Raw genomic sequence first — 15,571 nt, 5'->3', positions numbered from 1 at the left:
CTAGTGTGAGATAGCATTTACACACCCCATTACCTCCATCCAGGCTGTTCTGGCAGTACCCTTTATTGCAGGGTGCCCTCTCCTCCAAATTGGGCCATGTTTTACTGCAAGTCTTCCTGCAGCAGGCGCTCCCACGCTTGCTCATTCTGCTTGCAGCCATTTTTGGACTCTGTTAAGGGCTGCCAGCAACCCTTGTAAAAGCAGCTGGTTTCAGAGATCCCTCCACAACCTCTGAGCACTCTCCGAACTTCATGAACTAAGCATTGTACGTGCCGCAAAACTGTTAATTAGTTTTCAGCTGCCCATTCCCCTAGCCGTCCCCAGTGGAAGCACAGCACCCAATGCACAGTGGCCTTGGTATTGTGGCTCGAGGACTGCATTACCAGCCTCTTGTAGTCGGATTCGAGCTGCAAGAAATTGCTTCAATTATCTCAAAGTGGAAGTTTGAAGTTTTTCTGATGTTTCACAAATAGGATCGATGCACAACAGCATACACTCCAAAATTGTCACAGTAAATGATAGGAGTGTGAAGAAAGGAGTCAGAATGCATAGCATGCTGAAATCACAGGAACACTGAGTGGAGTTAAAAATCTGATTGCAGATTTATGGGCTTTAAGTTGGATCAATTTGCAATAAAATCGCTCTGTAAAGATTTTTGTGTCATGCAAAATTCAAGTACTGGGTTTTAAAAGAATGATTAAATACTGTATAAGAAATATTTTCCAAATCCCTCAATCAGTGATTTAGTGCCAATGCAAAATTTGTGAATTGATAATCTACATGACATCGATAGTACCCATGTTGCACTGTACGTTGGACTCTAGGACAAACTTGTTTTGCTGCCCAAGGTAAGTGGGTACATTCCCCATGGAGAGTCAATTTTAAAAGGGAGCACTGGGTGAAGCACTGAGCATGAGTTAGGAGCAGCAAGGGTCAGCTTGCATCCTTCCTCACCTATAAGCCTGGGGACTTGGACCTCATGGGTCCTGCATGTAAACAAATTCTGTTGTCTGAGCACCAATGTTCTATGCAGTAATTTGAGTGTGCAAAGCACATAAAATTTAGGGCTGGATTTTGTCAATGGGGGAGCGTTGGGGGTGGGACTGCTGGTTATCGGGTTTCAGTCCCGCCCCCAATGACGTCTGGCCAACCCACTCTATTGTCCCTTGATTGGCCTTGTTAAGACCACCCTGCGGGCTTAGCCAGCCAATTAAAGGAAAGCCAGTGACAGAGGACGTCAGCGTTATGACGTTTCATTTGTCAAACATTTTTGACAGATGAATTGTCAGTGTTTGACAGCTTTGAGAAGCTGTCAAACACTGACAATCTCTGTTCTAAGGTGAGACCTTGTACTGAAGACTCATCAAACCTCTTTCCTCAGCAGAAAGCAGACGGCTGTTGCATCTGAGAATGCAGCAGCCATTCTGTCATCTCTGCCATTGAGATGAGGCACCTCCGGATCCCCAAGGGTTGAAGCCTGCAGGAAGAAACAAAGGTAAGTAAACTTTTTCCAACACTTTGCACTCACCTCTCATACTTACCTCTCCACACTTGCACCCATAACTCACCTCCACAGTGGACTTTTCAATCCCTCTCACCCCCGCAGCCCCACTGTTCACCTTGCTGACCCTGGCGAGGTTCGCAGCCGTCGGGGAGCCCACACTTGCAGGGGTAAAATGGGGATAAGCCTCTTAACTGCCTGTTAACTACCTGTTAACAGGAAGTTAATTGGCTGTAATCTCCTTCCCGCCTCGAGGAGACAGGTCCCTGCGCGAGTTGGGGACCTGCCTCCCGGGAAGATGACACGGAGGCGTGTTGGGAGCGGGTTCGGTACCCACGCCCAGTTTCTGCTATTTTCCTGGCAGTCCCGCCTCCATACCCGCCTCCCCAGGGCTGGCAAAATTCCCCCCTTAGTGTCTGTGGAGGAGTTCACTCCCCACAAGTGTGCATTTGTGCATCACCACCTAACAGAAGTTCAGTCTAACATTGAATGTGTGGTTTTCCAGATCTATCTACAATCCAATGATCGAGGTCCTACATCTAGCTGGAGTATCTCTCATGAATATTCAGACTGCTGCTATAGATTCCATGGCTTTTTACAACAGGCTTTCCGGTCCAGTTTCAACATGATGGGGGGCTTGTAGAGAAAACCTAGAGGCAGTGTTTCACAGATCTCCCCTGTAAGTCATTGGATGTGCTGAGGGTATACCATTAGGAACATCGAAACATAGAAAAATAGGAGCAGGAGTAGGCCATTCGGCCCTTCGAGCCTGCTCTGCCATTCAATGATCATGGCTGAACCTCTATCTCAATACCATATTCCCACGCTCTCCCCTTTTGTGTCTAGAAATCTATCTATCTCCTTCTTAAATATATTCAGTGACTTGTCCTCCACAGCTGTCTGTGGTAGAGAATTTCACAGGTTCACCACCCTCTGAGTGAAGAAATTTCTCCTCATCTCAGTCCTAAATGTCCTACCCCGTATCCTGAGACAAAAAGTCCAACAGCAGGGGGAAGGCTGGAGTAAGCATGGATGAGGCAGCTCTCTCTAAGGGCAAATTTACATGGATACAGCAGTGTAGTAATTCTATTACTGGACTAGTAATCCAGAGGCCTGGACTAATAATCCAGAGAATGGGAACTCAAATCCCACCATGACAGTTTGAGAATTTGAATTCAGTTACAAACGCTGGAAATAAAAAGCTGGTATCAGTAAAAGTGACCATGAAGCTATTGGATTATTCGTAAAAACCCAACTGGTTCACTAATGTCCTTGTAGAAGCACCTTCACCACATGGACCGCAGAGGTTCAAGAAGAAGGCCCACCACCATCTTCTCAGTCTAACTAGGAATGCCAATATATATCCTAAGAATGAAAAAAAACAAGCAGTCCCTGTCATAAATCTCATCATCGAGAAACTACCTATGAAATAACACTGGACGGCCAGCTGGTGGCGCCGTCCAAGGAGTATAAATACTCGGGCGTTGGCCCCAGCTTGCCAGGGACATTTTGTAAAAGACAAGGAGCTAGTGGATACAACTAGACTTCCATGTTCTGAAATAAGTTGATTAAAGCCTTGCTTTATGCTCAAACCAAGTGCGTAGTGAGTTTAATTACGTCAGTCCCCTTCTCTCAAATGAAATGTGATGTGGCAGCCAACTTAGCATCTGACGCAACTGAATCAGTTGCAGGGCCATCTTATGAGCTAGGACAAAGATGTAGCGAGTCACCTCCATCTCAAGAAGCACAGACTAACCTTCAGCAGCTAGTCACCTCACTTACTCTTCCTACTGCAGAAGCACTAATGAGGCACACTAGCATACATTCTGGGAGACAGAAATCATAAAGTATCACCAAGAGGAAGCACCAGGGAGAAAGCATCAATGACACATACGGGAAAAGTGGGGAAATAAATTGAGTGCACTTTATATGAACTTTTCCTGGGAGTTGAACTGGTTAATGGGGGACTTCCCTACAGATGCCTCTGGAGGTGTCATGCACTCCAGGGTGCAATTCAAGTATGTGAAGCGGGATGCGGGTTGTTTTTTTCCCTCCCTCTTGTTCTGTTCCTCTTTAAATCCTGTCCATCTCTAATATCTTCCAGTTCTGATGAAGAGTGCATACCTGAAACGTTAACTCTGTTTCTCTCTCCACAGATGCCGCTTGTTCTGCTGAGTGTTCCCAGCATTTTCTGTTTTTGTTCCGGATTTCCAGCATCTTCAATAATTTGCTGTTTGTTCATCTGTGTAATCACCCGTGACATTTAATCCCACTGCAGCTCCATGGTTCCTCTTACAAGATGAGCACCTCCGTGGATCAATGGTGATTTGGCCAGCCAGGGAAAGTCCTTTCCACTCTCCTGGCTGCTGCGGCTCAAGCATGGGTCAGTAGATGATTGATGCAAGTGCCTGACCTACTACTTGGCTGTCCAACTTGAACGAAAAAAACCTAACAAGTTACAAAATATTCTCATTTTAAAAAATCATTTTATTTCAACAAATTGAGTCATTTATAGAAAATTGGCATTTACAGTATTTGTTGTTTTCATATCTAAAAAAAATTCTGCAAGTTGCTCTACATAAGCAAAGTGGAAGGTAGAGTGTACATTTCACACTTCCTGATACAGCATTGCGACACGGCCGCATGCAGTGGCAGGTTTGCATGTAAGCCAGACCGAGCAGGAGTGTGAACACAGACCCCAGGATTTCAAAGAGTTTTCTATTGATGAATCTCTTCCTTGTCCACCTGGGAATAACATTGGCATAGGGAATTGTTGCATTTTTGATGCCTCTTCTGTCATACCTGTAAGGACTTCTAATAGCCCAGCATGTTATAAAATCAGACCACAATGAAACAAAGTATTGCATTTTGTACAACAGATCAGACAGTGCGGTAATACAACAAAGGCACAACTAAAAGAAGAATTCAGAATGAACAAATCTGGCAACACAATGCTTTTAACCTCTACTGTATAAAGATATGTGCAATGGCATTAAAGCTATGTGGTCAGGCAATACTTGAAATGAGCAAATATTTGATTGTAGTGTCAAATGTTAAAACATGGTGCCTTTAATTGAGATTCACTTTCATACTCATACTGTGATGACAATCATCATTATGCCTCAACTGCATATACTGTGCAAGGACACGCTGATATTGTGCATTGACTTCTGAGAACCATTCTAACAGAATATTTCACTATATGGCTTGGGTGTTGCATTGCACAATCTAATTTAAATAACATCTACATTCTTTCCAATAATTAATTCAGAACGGGCTAAACCCCAAATCTAATCCAGTTTACAGTACATTTAAAATTTATCCCAGCAAAATTCATTTCAAAGTATTATTGACACCCTGCTGATCTGAAGTTGTTAAATTATTAACAGTTACTCAGAAACCAAATGCTGTACAAATTCTGAAACAAATTAATATCAATAAAAACTAACCATGTACATATAGCATATGACAGAAAAATATACTAAAACTAATGTATAATTAAATCAGGAAACAATACTGATATGCTGCTTGGGATGTTGATCCGGTTAACAGGAAGCTCGCAAGGAAAAAAACCCAAACATTTCCTGTAAATAGAAGGATATTTTGTCAGCGTGTAGCAGCTTGAGGGAAACACTACAGAAAGAGAAAGCGATTGACATATTGTGATATTGTATGCCACGATCTATTTATCTTAAGCTTATTATGCTTTCAAGGAAGGAAACCAATGTTTAGGGTTAAAAAGAATGCTTCTTAGATAGAATTCACCTGTGTATTAATTTGCACTGGTATCTGTTTAATTATTTGTGTTTGTTGGATGTTTTACTTGATGCATGCTGTGTAGAACATATATGTTACAGGGATATTGCGGCCTTATTGGGGAGTTTTCTGATAGGCTCTGTCCCTGGTCCCTGTAGGAGCAGCCTACACTGTCTGCTCAAACAGTGCCAATGCAGGCTTCTGGGAAAAGTTTGTGTTGCAGTCGAGTCTGTAACTACTGAAGGATGAACTTTGTAATTTGATTTTCTAACATTATTATTTTAGAGCAATTGGCCTAGACTCTCCAATTGGGGAGCCTCTCCCATAGAATGCAACAGCCACAGAGATGCCCCCTGATGTGTCCAAATTTCTGGCCCGAGGGTCACTTGCATGCTGGAGGCAGCCCTTTGCTGGGAGTTACACCAGATTGGGGACAGCGACTTATTGCAACAGGTCTCAAGTTTTGAGCAGCAGCAGGAGGAAGGCAGCCACTGAACAGCTTGAAGAAGATAATTTTTTTCCCCCAAATTCTTTTTCCTGCTGCTTTGGGCCTGTGCACAGCCATACTCTGAGAGTACTTGCGCAGGCCCCTCTGTGATTGAATCCCCAAGGCCCCCCCCACCAATCTTTGAACATTGGATGTCGGGACCTAATAGGTCAAACTGGGAAAATAGATCACAGCATGGTGGAGGCTGTGTTTCCCTCACTTCCATGTGATTTACATGCATCTGGCCAAATACAGGTGGTGCTTTTTTTGCCATCTGGGCTGTTGTCTGGAAAGTGGGGAGGCAGGATATGGTGGTACCTGTCCCCAAGGACATATTCGGCCCTGCCCACCCCAGAAACTCTAGGGGGCTAAATTCGGTTGATTTGCGCCTCACGTTAGCGCCCTAAGAGGGCATTAACGGGGCGCAAATCAACTAGCGACTGGGCGTGGCTAACGCCTCCCGCGAAATTCAGCGGGAGGTTAGCGGCGGCGCTAACCATTAGCGCTCAGCAGCGCTGCGCTGCCGGTGATGACATCATCACCGTGCGCAGTGCCCCGGCTGTAATACTGGGTGGCACCCCCTGACTTACCGCCAGACGTTATGTCCGCCGGGGTCAGGGGGGCCTACCTGCGGCCGAGGCGGCGCTAGTTAAAGGGTAAGTGGCGGGCGGCCATTTTTGTTGCTGGCCGCCATCAGCACCTGCCCCCGTTGCTGTCCCCGGCCCCCGTGAAGCCCCCTTGCGGGGTGCCAACTGCTCCTCGAATGCCGGGCTCGTTTGCCGACACTCCCGATCCCTGATGGCCCACCTGGGCGCCGGGACACACTGCGCCAGGCCCCTCCCCTTTAAGAAGGGGAGGAAGGCCTGCAGTACCGCAGCGCAATGTGTCGCAGCGCCGCCCCAAGGGGGACGCGGGGCGCTTCCAGTAGTGCCCCTCCTCCCTCTCGGGGGTCTACCTGGGAAAATCTGCCGCGGAGGCGCTAACTTTTTCAGGTCGCTACCCAATTTTTACCCCATGAAAACTGGTGGGATGGGAACAGAAAGCCTAGGCCATAATGTCATTAAGTATGTCTGTATTTATCTTGCCAGACAAGTTACTGGACAGTACCCCTCTAAAGAGATATAATTCAAGAGAATTAAATAAGAAAACTGAATTTCAAAGATGATTTTAAAAATAACTTCTCAATGATTACAATTAGTATCCCAGAAAAATAACTTCAGCATAGACACAATGAACCAATGATGGGTCAGGATTGTTTAAGATCAGATTTATAAGAAAATCATGGTGGAATCAACAATTCATTATTATTTTAATTTCAGTTTCATAACAGTAATTTAAACTAATTAAACCTGACCCCGTTGACCATTCAGTTCATTTCATAAATATTATAAATGAGAACGTAATCAGCTGTTAAAATCTACAAATTGCCCCAAACACATATTTTGCAGAAGAGCTACTGTTAATGTTATCTGTATTTAGTTTACTTTACTGAGATAGCAATCAAAACATGTTTGACATAAGTCACGGGGATGGGGGTGCTGTTAATGAAGTCCCATTCCAGAAGTAACTTGACCCAATAAACCAGACTCCAAGTTGTTCTGCTGCTCATTGAATCTCCATGTAAATATATTATAGGTCAAACCAAAGCAAAACCCTTATAACTATCAATAATGAGACTTTTTCTCACAGAACTGAGACTCCTGTTGTGTCAATGAAGACATTTCTCATCATAAAAGCTACTTTATAGCAATGACGTTTCTTCTAGACCATGATGAAACAAAACGAATATGTTGACATTTCACACTGGCATACGGGTATAATATCAATTCGTAATGATAAGCCAGTAGAATCATAAAGTGCCATCTATGTTTTGAATTTATTTCCTAATCTTTTGGTCTGGCAATCAATATAACCAGATTTTAAATGAATCATTGCTTGTGGCAATTCTTCTTTGAATAGTTTTGCATACAGTCAAAATGAACCTATAAATCTAACCTGTATGCGTTGATAAAAGATAAAAAAGCAGCTCACAACTCGCAAACAACCAGTCACCTAGACAAACTAATTGTTACAACTATTAGCAAAAGCGACCTTGGATCATGCTATTTCAAAACTGGCTTGTTTATTTTGGATATGTGGAGTACTTATTTTTAAGTTTTGTTTCCAGGGTTAAAAGGATCTTTCTGCACATTACTGACTCAGAACCACTAGAAATTTCAACCCTGCGGGCCATAGGGCATCACCATTGGTCCCATTCTTTGCATCTATTTAGATCACAAAGCAGAAAACAATGTATATTGTATGTACAGGGTACTAAGAATAGCAATTGCTATATCAAAATATAATGTTATTGTTTAGGATTGTAAGCTTGTGGTTCAAATTCTGATCCTGGCAATCTTCTCAGATGTTGTAAGGTTCATGACTCAGGACCAATGGTTTCATCCAGCTCTGAATTCAGTTGGTGTGAATTGATCGTCAGCACCTGTTATGGTTTCTTTTCAACCAAGCGTGCAGTGTAATTTCAAAAGATACACTGTGCATGTTGAGAGTTGCTTTGAACCATCTGTCTTATTCTGTAACTATAGTTAGTTGCTACACACCATTTTTTGTTGTTCTCATTAAATATACTTTTGACCATTTAAAAAGACACAACTGTCAGACACAGAGAAATAATTAAATGTAAGAGGTGACAATTGGACGAAAAAGCAAAAACAAAGAAAACTGATTTGTATGCAGCTGAGCTCCCCAATCCCCTTGCAAGTTTTACATAGAAAATGTACATTCTTTGACCATAAATTTGCTATGTGTTGTTTATCCCTAAAATCCTCAAAGATTAGGCACGATTGTCAAAGATTTTAGTCTGTGTAGACAAAATAAAACAGTAATATGATCGGAAACATCTCAAATGCCTGTCTGGCAGCTATCTTTCAGATTGCACTAAGGTCATTGTCGTTTGGTCCCCAGAAGGTGGAGTATTCTTGTTGCCATTATTGTTGTTTTGTGTTACAGCATCGTCAAGAGTTACTTGGGGGCTCTAGTTGAATGTAATAGGCAATTGTCACAGGCTTGTAAGTACAACAATCCAACTCAATTGTCTGTGGCAGGGCTCTATAATCGTTCAATGTCCCGGTACTTCTTGCGCAGGATGGAGACTTGGTCTTTGAAAAGGATGGGATCCAGCCTCATTTGTGAGTGAATGAGAGGCATGAAGCCAAACCAGCTGGCAAAAGTGTTCATGCAGGTCTGGCGTTGTGCAAAATGATCTGGATCAGCCCAGCGGGAAGTCTTTGATCCCTGGGGAGAAAATACAAAGTCAAAACTTGAAAGTAAAAAATAGCAGTAAAGGGGGAAAAAATGATACAGCCACAGACCAAGCATGTTATTTAAAATGCTTCCCTTTACATTTTGGAAAACTTCCATAGCGCCAGATAAGAGATTTAAACCAGTGTTATGTGGGACATTTCACACCTTGCAGATATGTGATAGAAAAACACAAGATGGATAGCTGTAACTTGTTATAACAGTACAGCATTTCCAATGGGGGAGCCAAGTGTCATTTTAGTTATGTAAATAATTATGCAAGATTATGAGAAGTATAATATAAAGTAGAAAATATGGCCTCCAACCTGTTACCTTGGTAACTACAATGTTTGTACATTAGTAGGCTAGCTTGCTATACTGCCCTCAGTGTTATGCTTATTGGAAATTATTTTCCATTGCAAAACCCATACTGTAAATAGAGAATCCTCACTAAGCAGATCATCTCAGTCATACTCATGGAGCTAGAACATGAGACTTACAGGTTAGCCTCAAATAAACGTAAAAATTGTAAACATTATTTTCACTGTGCTATGGACCTAAGTGAAGAACATTTTAGGAAGAGAATGCTTTCATGTCCTGGTTGTTAGTCAAAGTAGCATGCATGTGCACTTAATTCGATAATCACATCTCATTTTAGTACTAGTATTAATACTTAAGCACAACAAAAAATAATTTTTAATGTGTATTATAAAATTGTTTTTGTCATTGATCACAATTACCTCACAATTTCAAAAATTCCAAATGTTCTGATTATAACACAAACTAACCCCTGAAAATCTCATGTCCTGCGTCTAACCTTCATGTGAAGTACTTGAAACGCACTATGTGTTAAACTCAAAAGGCTAACTCAGACAGCAGCAATGTCGCGTTGCTTTCTAAACAAGATTGAAAACTGCAATTACTTTAATCTTGAATGCAGTCTTTGAAAATTGCATTTCTCAAGTCTGTGTTTATATATTGCTCTTTTTTAATGTGCTTACATACACACCATCAAAGCACCTTTAAGTGGTTCATTTGTTCTCGGGACGTGAGTGATGCTGACCACATTTTTATTGCCCATCCCTAGTTGCCCTGAGAAGGCGGTGGTGGAATATTGTCTTGATCCGCTGCACTCCATGTATTGATGGTACTCCTACAATGGTGTTAATAGGGATTTCCAGCATTTTGACCCAGCAGCTAAGAAAGAACAACAGTAAATGTACAAGCCAGGTGGCATGTAACTCGTAGGAAACTTGATGACGATGGCGTTCCCATGATCTAGCTGCTCTTGAAAAATTACGTCCTTTCTCTATGAAACTTGCAGAATATACTCATCAGACTTAGGTGGCTGTTTCAATAATTATACCTAAAGGTCGATTTTAACCCCAGGTGGGTGGGCAGGTAAAAACGAGCAGGTTATTTACCCACTTGGAACTCGACCGTTTCCCACCATTTCCGATTTTAAACTACAGGGTTCTGAGAGGGATGGGTCACCCGCCTAAAACAGGAAAGGTCCCAGCGGATTGGAAGGTAGCAAATGTAACCCCGCTATTCAAGAAAGGAGGGAGAGAGAAAACCGGGAACTGCAGGCCAGTTAGCCTGACATCAGTCGTCGGGAAAATGCTGGAATCCATTATTAAGGAAGTGGTAACAGGGCACTTAGAAAATGATAACATGATTAGGCAGAGTCAACATGGTTTTATGAAAGGTAAATCGTGTTTGACAAATTTATTAGAGTTTTTTGAGGATGTAACTAGCAGGGTAGATAAAGTGGATGCAGTATATTTGGATTTCCAAAAGACATTTGATAAGGTGCCACATAAAAGGTTGTTAAGCAAGATAAGGGCACATGGGGTTGGGGGTAATGTACAGTATTAGCCTGGATAAAGGATTAGTTAACAGATAGAAAACAGAGAGTAGGGATAAATGGGTCATTTTCAGATTGGCAGGCTGTAACTAGTGGGGTGCCGCAAGGATCAGTGCTTGGGCCTCAGCTATTTACAATCTATATTAATTACTTAAATGAAGGGACCGAGTGCAATGTATCCACGTTTGCTGACGATACAAAGCTAGGTGGAAAAGTAAGATGTGAGGAGGACACAAAGAGCCTGCAAAGGGATATAGACAGGTTAAGTGAGTGGGCAATAAGATGGCAGATGGAGTATAATGTGGGGAAATGTGAGGTTATTCACTTTGGTAGGAAGAATAGAAAAACAGAATGGCCTAGAAATTAGGTTTGCCTCCGCCAGGGCTTTTGCGCCCGAAATTTTGCGCCCGCGATAATTGCCGCTGCACCCGCCAAAAATTCAGCTGCCCCGCGCCCAGACGGCTGCGGGCGCTAATGGAGGGTTTCAGCGCCTCGCTATGGGCGCTGAATGCAGGTTTGCGGCGCTAATCCCCCGCTGCGGCACCCGATGCGGTGCGGCAGGCTGGGGTACTGCAGGCCTCCTCCTTCTGTTAAGGAGGAGCTGCCTGTAGCCGACCGCTGACCGGTCGATTCGCCCGACAAATGAGCCCGGCACCTCGGAGAAGTGCCGGGCTCGCGGGCCACACACATCAGTGCCGCGGGGGGGTGGTGGAGGAGTCCGGGGAGGGAGGTGCGGGCAGGCGGCCGCCAGGAAAGCGGCCAGCCGCCGCTCCACCTTAATGCGCCGGCGCTACGTGCTGCAACATCCCGTTGAACAATCGTTGGTTGCGGCTGCCACGGGCGAGGCGGCCGCAACTGAATTTGGGCGTCCGGCCACGTTACCACGGCAACCGGGACGCTGCGCACACCGATGACGTCATCGGTGCCGGCGCAGCGCTACCGGCTAACGCCGATGGTAGGGCCCAACGCAATTTTGATCGCGGCTATAATTCCGGCGCAAGGCCCTCTAATGCCTCTAATTGGGCGCTAACCCCACCGAATTTCTAGGCCAATATTTTTTAAATGGTGAGAAACTATTAAATGTTGGTGTTCAGAGAGATTTGGGTGTCCTAGTACAGGAAACACAGAGAAAGGTACAGCAAAAAATTAGGAAGGCAAATGGCATGTTGGTCTTTATTGCTAGAGGGTTAGAGTACAAGAGTAAGGAAGTCTTGCTACAATTGTACAGGGCTCTGGTGAGACCACACCTGGAGTACGGTGCACAGTTTTGGTCTCTTTATTTAAGGAAGGATATACTTGCCTTAGAGACGGTGCAGCGAAGGTTCACCAGATTGGATCCCTGGGATGAGAGGGTTGTCCTATGAGGAGAGATTGAGTAGTTTGGGCCTATACTCTCTGGAGTTTAGAAGAATGAGAGGTGATCTCACTGAAACATATAATATTCTGAGGGGGATTGACAGGGTAGATACTGAGAGATTGTTTCCCCTGGCTGGAGTGTCTAGAACTAGGGGGAACAGTCTGAGGATAAGGGGACGGCCTTTTAAGACTGAGATGAGGAGGAATTTCTTCACTCAGAGGGTTGTGAATCTTTGGAATTCTCTGCCCCAAAGTGCTGTGGATGCTGAGTTGTTGAGTATATTCAAGGCTGAGATAGATAGAGTTTTTACTCCAGAGGAATTAAGGGATATGGGGATAGGGCAGGAATGTGGAGTTGAGGTCGAAGATCAGCCATGATCTTATTGAATGGCGGAGCAGGCTCAAGGAGCCGTATGGCCTACTCCTGTTCCTAATTGTTATGTTCTTATGTAACAGGCGAGGGGCTTAATTAATTTACTCTATTAATTTCTTACATCAATAGGACCCTGGTTGCATTTTAACTGTGGCTTTCCTGCCAGGCTGAGCAGGTCTGAAGTTGTTCTGTAGACAGAAGAGGCCCTCCAAGGTAAGGGTAAAAATATCCTTTGTGGGACCAGGAGGAGTAGGAGTGAGACTGTCCCGAAACTGTTCCCCACCACTTACTGACAAGTCGATGGGTGGCCAAACCACCTGATTTTTCCCTGCCGGCAGCCACTCAGCACCCTATTCCTGCCCTTTCTGGGTGGAACATGGACCGGTGCCATTTAAATGAGGCCTGGGGGAAACTCAGGCCAGTGGATGCTTTGTGCTATTCTTATATATGATACTAACATGCAGCAACCTTACTCCTCCTACTTGAGGAAATGCTTAGAAGGAGCATATGGTTATGTATACACCATGAAAAAAGGGAAACACCAGGGTAAAGCATTCGTGCATCATACACTGTTCATAGAATTACATAGATTATACAGCACAGAAACAGGTCATTCGGCCCAACCAGTCCATGCTGGCATTTATACTCCATTTGAGCCTCCTCCCATTCTTTCTCATCTAACTCTATCAGCATAACCCTCTATTCCCTTCTCCCTCAGATGCTGATCTAGTTTCCCCTTAAGTGCAACTATACTAGTCGTCTCAACTACTCCCTGCGGTAGTGAGTTCCACATTCTCACCACTCTCTGGGTAAAGAAGTTTCTTCTGAATTCCCTATTTGATTTCTTGGCGACTATCTTATATTGATGGCCTCTAGTTTTGCTCTTCCCCACAAGTGGGAACACTCTCTCTCTGTCTACTCTATCAAAACCTTTCATAAGTTTAAAGACCTCTATTAGGTCACCCCTCAGCCTTCTCTTTTCAAGAGAAAGGAGACCCATTCTATTCATCTATTCCTGGTAGGTATAACCTCACAGTTCTGGTATCATCCTTGTACTGTAAATCTTTTTTGCACCCTCTCCATTCTTTTTATAATATGGTGAGCAGAACTGTACACAGTACTCCAAGTGTGGTTTAACCAAGGTTCGATACAAGTTTAGCATAACATCTACTTTTCAATTCTATCCCTCTAGATATAAACCCTAGTGCTTGGTTTGCTTTTTATGGCCTTATTAACCTGCACCATTACTTTTAGTGATTTGTGTATTTGTACTCCCAAATCCCTTTGCTCCTCTACCCATTTAGATTCTTATTTTCCAAGTAATATGTGACCTCCTTATTTTCCTTACCAAAATGCAATATCTCAGACTTATCTGCATTGAAATTCATTTGCCAATTATATGCCCATTCTGCAAATTTATTAATGTCTTCTTGTAATTTGTTGCAGTCCTCCTCAATATTGACTATATCGCCCAATTTGGTGTAACTGCAAATTTAGAAATTGTGTTTTTGATTCCAAAGTCTAAATCGTTAATATAAATTGTGAACAACAGTGGTCCCAGCACTGATGCTTGTAGGACCTCACTTTCCACCTTCTGTCACGCTGAATAGCTACCCTTTACCTCTACTCTCTGCTTCCTGTCTTACAGCCAGCTAGCTATCCATTCTGCTACTTGTCCCCTGACTCTGCATGCTCTGCCCTTCTTCATTAGTCTATTATGTGGCACCTTATTAAAGGCTGTTTGGAAATCTAGATAAATTACATCTACAGTACTGCATTATCCTTGTCTACTCTGTTGCCTCTTCAAAGAACTCAATGAGGTTGGTCAAGCAAGACTTTCTCTTTTGAAATCCATGCTGACTATTCATTATTATATTTTAGGTTTCTAGATGTTTTTCTATTTTCTCCTTTAGTAGGGATTCCATTATCTTTCCTACTACCAACATTAAGCTCACTGGTCTATAGTTCCCTGGACATGTTTTGTCTCTTTTCTTAAATATAGGTATTATGTTAACTATCTGCCAGTCCTCTAGCACTACACATTTTCTAATTAATTATTAAATATGTGTAATAGTACCTCTGCTATCTCTTCCCTAGATTCTTTTCAAATGCACGGATGTAATCCGTCCGGACCAGGGGTATTATCCTCTTTGAGTTTGAGTAATATATTTAATATTTCTCCTCTTTATTTTAAATGCAGTTACATCATTTATAATCCCATCTTCCGATGTCATGTCCATCTGATCTGTCTCCCTGGTAAATACTGATGCAAAGTAATGATTTAATATTTCTGCAATTTTGCTATCGCTGACTGTGGTTTTATCCTGTCCATCCCTTAGTGGCCCTATTTCCATCCGAGTTTCCTTTTTTCCTTTATGTGCCTGTAGAATATTTTACTATATTGGCCCAGAAATTCGGGTCCCAACACGTGAGTACGGACGGAGTACTCACGCGTGGACCCGATGGAAGTGCCGGAATCTTGCATGCACTACGCATGCGCGGGAAACCGGCACTTCCGATCCTCTGAACCAAGGGGTTCAGAGGTCGAACGCGTGCGCGCGTGAGTCTGCGCGTGCGCGTTGAACTTCCTTTTTTTTCAGGTTTTAACGTGCAGGTAAGTCTGTACATTTTAGAAATGTAAAAAGCAGCCGTAAGGACTTCATTTTCAAAGGTAAGTGGTCAATTATTTAAAATTAATACATTTTTTCCACAGGTTTTTTACTTTTAAATACTTTAAAGCAAGGTAAGTTTATTTTTAGCCCCGTTTTTTATAAAATTATTTTTTTCAAAAATTTCAATTTTTGTTTAAACTAGTTATTTAATGTCATTTATAGTTTATTTACAAAGTGTGATGTTTTTTAAAAATTTATTTGAAGGTAAAGTACAGTTTTACAGCCTCAGCATTTATACGTTTTGACAGGTCTATCTGTC

The 15,571-nt window shown here is 43.0% G+C and overlaps 1 protein-coding gene across 1 annotated transcript in view; it reads right to left on the bottom strand.

Annotated features, from left to right (window-relative positions):
• Positions 1 to 3,967: 3,967 nt before the first annotated feature.
• LOC147112573 (exostosin-1-like) overlaps positions 3,968 to 15,571 on the bottom strand; it is a 903,087-nt gene continuing 891,483 nt past the window's right edge. The window contains exon 11 of the mRNA XM_085998197.1: positions 3,968 to 9,038. Coding sequence (XP_085854323.1) covers positions 8,853 to 9,038 — 186 coding nt within the window. The 3' untranslated portion in view covers positions 3,968 to 8,852. The remainder of the gene's footprint in view (positions 9,039 to 15,571) is intronic.

This window comes from Somniosus microcephalus, chromosome 9 (assembly GCF_052327205.1).
Source record: "Somniosus microcephalus isolate GS21.2 chromosome 9, FLI_Smic_1.0, whole genome shotgun sequence".
Lineage (NCBI taxonomy): Eukaryota > Metazoa > Chordata > Chondrichthyes > Squaliformes > Somniosidae > Somniosus > Somniosus microcephalus.
The sequence above is the reverse complement of the archived record's forward strand: the minus strand, read 5'-3'. Positions and strand labels throughout refer to the sequence as shown.